The following is a 3,362-nucleotide window of genomic DNA, read 5'->3' as shown; positions in this document are numbered from 1 at the left end:
ATACTTGTCAGATGGCAGTCAGTTGACCTCTATGAAGACTGCTCATTACATAATGTTTACTGATGATACCTAGAACACAAGACCTAAGCCTGTGTTTACTTGGGTGTTTCACCCCAAAACTGAAAATACTCTGCTCAATAGAAGATTTCCAACCATTTATGCGTCCAAGTTGTTACATTACCATAAACAGCTGAAAATAGTGTGTTTTACTACATTTCAGCAGTTTAGAATGTACAATGAATCTCTACACAACCCATTTTAGCAACCAGGAAATGGCAGTGATTTCAACACATTTAGGACCCTCAGAGAATGCAATTCACCAGCCGAGTTTAACCCAAAACACCCAAGTCTTTACTCAAAAGCTACATAAACCAGGCAGAACCACTTGTCAGAATATGTAAAACATTTTCCATCTGAAGTGCTTTTTATTACAACTCCAAAGTGCTCAGTGTCTTTGTTGGTAAGTGTTTTGAGTTTTAGATCTTGTTGAAGGCAGCCACATCCATAGACTGGACATAGTCCTCAAAGGCTGTAATCTGTTCCTCCAGCTGGTCTGTTCCCACCTTGTCGTCCTCTACCACACACCCGATCTGCAGCTTCTTGATGCCATAGCCCACTGGTACCAGCTTGGCTGAAGGGGGAGAAGGGAACAGATGTCAACACGAGTTTTGGTGGAGACATTCAAACAAGAGCAGAGCCCATGACAGATTGAGCAAGATCTACAGAAAAGTGTTTGAGACAAAGCATCCCTGCCTTCCGTGGAGTGCAGACAGACCGGGACAGTAGGAAACACATTTCTGTGTTTAGGGGCAGCACTGAACCAGCTGCATTGTAACTTAATCTGCAGCAGTCAATAGTAGCACTGGTAACTGTTGCACTGTCCTCAGGTTGTTCCCAGTGAATGGCTGGAATGAAACCATAGCAGGTCCATTCCAGCCTTTACCATGCGCTGTCATCCTTTCACCAGCCACCACTGTAGTGCACTCTGCCTGCACTTACACTGTCCCCAAAGCAGGCCGTCCATTGAGATGCTGCGAACACACTCCTCCAGCTTGGCCATGTCCGTCTCATCATCCCACGGTTTCACATCAAGCAGGATCGATGACTTGGCGATGAGTGTGGGCTCTGTGGTGGTAAGATGTGCACACAGAAAGAACAGACATACCGACCGTGAGTGTCAACCCCTCAAAACAACCAAGCAAACAATGACCTTATATTGTCTGGCAGTACTCAGATTATAAAAAGGTGTCATCACGAATCAGCCGAAAGATGGTGTTAGAATCATCATAGATTAGCCAGCTTTGTGCATGTGGGCAATGTTCCATCCTTTACAGCATCGCAGGACATGCACGTTGTGTAATGTAGACTAGAAAAGTCACAAGGCATGCAATGTTAGCTGTGCATGACGTACTCTTTGACTTCTTGGCGGCATAGGCTGCGATTCTCTCCTCCTTCAGCCTTTCTGCCTCTGCATCCTCCTGCAGGGGTGAGAGAGCAAAGGTTAGAGGGATCAGCTATGCTTGAGATGGATTTCCAACAGCCAACCATGTTAAATTCCACAAATACAAAAAAATGAGGGGGGCGCAATATATGGAGTCTTCAGCGAGCTGACATACAAGATAGTCATTGTCGTAGAACATTTGGGGCCAACGTGGATAGCTCTGCGTCTGACATCTCAGATCATTTGAAACAGCTCACCCGCTGAGGATTAATAAAGTTGAATTGAATTCAAGACAGGAAGCTGTCACCTCGTCATCAGAGCCAAACAGGTCCATGTCATCGTCGTCATCCTTTGAGTCTGCAGCTGTGTTGTCCTCCACACCGGAAGGACCATACTGGCCCAGGGGCTTCTTAACTCCTGGCAAACTGCAGTGAGGGGAGGGAGACGAGAGAAGGGGAAGACAGAAGTAGAGATCAGAAAGGGCAGGGAAGAACAGTGAGTAGAGAAGGGGTAAAGAGAGGGCGGGGCGGTCAGAAAGGGCAAGTTAAACAGGTGTCCCAATCTGTGTATACACCAATCTTATTTTCATCTATGATCCAGACTCATCAGTACTAAAAGTTTGTGCATCAGGCAATCAGGCGAAAGATGGTGTGAAATCATCATGCAAATCCTAGATCAGTAGCAAAGGGTAACTAGTAATTAACTGGCAATTATAGTGCACAACTCACCTTCCCTTCTGGTTCTGGAATGACTTGATGTGGTTGTACCAGCGAAGAGCATGGCACTGGACTGTTGAGGGGGCTGAGGGGATTGCATCGAACACAGCCACGTCGGCCTGGGAGGGCACCCACCTGCACAGGGAGGAAAGTTAGAAGTCAGCATAGAATGAGGACAATTGGATCCTAGATCTGTGCCTACAGCACATTGCAGATATAAAAGTAATGTAGCGCAGATTCCCGTGATTTCATACTTGATAACCATCACGCAAGTCGCAGAATACTACCTGAGCATTCTGGACCTTCCAATTAAACCAAATACACGCCACGCCACGCCCCCCCCCCCCCCCCGGTTCAGTACCCGAGCCTCACTAAATTTCACTCAACGTGTAGTGGAGTTACCTAGCCATTTTAGTTAAATATTCGACTTCCCCTCCAATCTAGCACCTTCATGTGCAGCCGTCCACGTCCTTTAAATTAAGTTAGCAGTTAACCTCACCGAAGAGCATGTAACACCATTACCTACTATAGGTGTCCACAAAAGCTAGCCTCTGGTTTGGCGTCTACTTTAGGACGACACGAGTATCATAACTGAATTCAAAATCATATCCGTAAAATAATTTGCACGAAGTTCAGATCGCTAAGGTTAGCGAGAAGGTCGCTAACATAGCGAACTTGCCTTATGCGACGCCATTGTCGGTTGGCTGGCTAACTTGGTCGATACATACAACAAAAATGGCTACAAATGCCTACCAACCCCTCGATGTAGCTCTTGTCGGCTAAAAAGTCGTTGAGGACCTTGAGGCCGCCAGGGGTTTTCAGGTCGCCAAAGCCCATTGTTCAAGATGCTTCTGAGACGAGACTTGCAGTGCAGGAAGAGCGAAAGAACGAGGAAGAAACACGAGGAGGATTTTATACCAGTGACGGCGACCCGTGCGACTCCACCTCCTTGTTCTCTCCTTTGAATGTTATTTTCTTCCATTCTAAAAATAATGTTACTTTCACCAAACTGCAGCTATACAATTTGAGATTCTATTATTATTTTGATCGTTTCACGTTTATACAAAAGTCTCACAAAATGCAGCATATAATCAGCATTCATCACTCTCGTAACAATACTGTTATAATACGATGCAAATAAAAAATCTGGCTTGCTAATGTATTTCAATATATATATCTATTAAACATCAAAGTGGTTATTTAAA

At 45.2% G+C, this 3,362-nt stretch overlaps 1 protein-coding gene across 1 annotated transcript; it reads right to left on the bottom strand.

Moving 5' to 3' along the window:
• Nucleotides 1-328: 328 nt before the first annotated feature.
• On the bottom strand, nt 329-3,070 carry LOC110538826 (elongation factor 1-beta). The gene is made up of 6 exons (XM_036982268.1): nt 2,915-3,070; nt 2,170-2,292; nt 1,749-1,866; nt 1,412-1,478; nt 1,000-1,125; nt 329-631 (listed from the first exon to the last, which is right to left on the bottom strand). The coding sequence occupies exons 1-6, from the start codon at nt 2,992-2,994 to the stop codon at nt 477-479; spliced, it is 669 nt and encodes a 222-aa protein (XP_036838163.1). The 5' UTR covers nt 2,995-3,070; the 3' UTR covers nt 329-476.
• Between the last annotated feature and the right edge of the window lie 292 nt (nt 3,071-3,362).

The sequence above is a fragment of the Oncorhynchus mykiss genome, chromosome 7, assembly GCF_013265735.2.
Source record: "Oncorhynchus mykiss isolate Arlee chromosome 7, USDA_OmykA_1.1, whole genome shotgun sequence".
Lineage (NCBI taxonomy): Eukaryota > Metazoa > Chordata > Actinopteri > Salmoniformes > Salmonidae > Oncorhynchus > Oncorhynchus mykiss.
The sequence above is the reverse complement of the archived record's forward strand: the minus strand, read 5'-3'. Positions and strand labels throughout refer to the sequence as shown.

Excerpts from the sequence above, each read along its gene's own strand:
- LOC110538826 (XM_036982268.1), bottom strand. The coding sequence starts at position 2,994 with ATGGGCTTTGGCGACCTGAAAACCCCTGGCGGCCTCAAGGTCCTCAAC. Across the intron at positions 1,126-1,411 it reads TGCCGCCAAGAAGTCAAAGA|AGCCCACACTCATCGCCAAG; the intron begins GTACGTCATGCA and ends TTACCACCACAG. Across the intron at positions 632-999 it reads CGGCCTGCTTTGGGGACAGT|CCAAGCTGGTACCAGTGGGC; the intron begins GTAAGTGCAGGC and ends CTCCCCCTTCAG.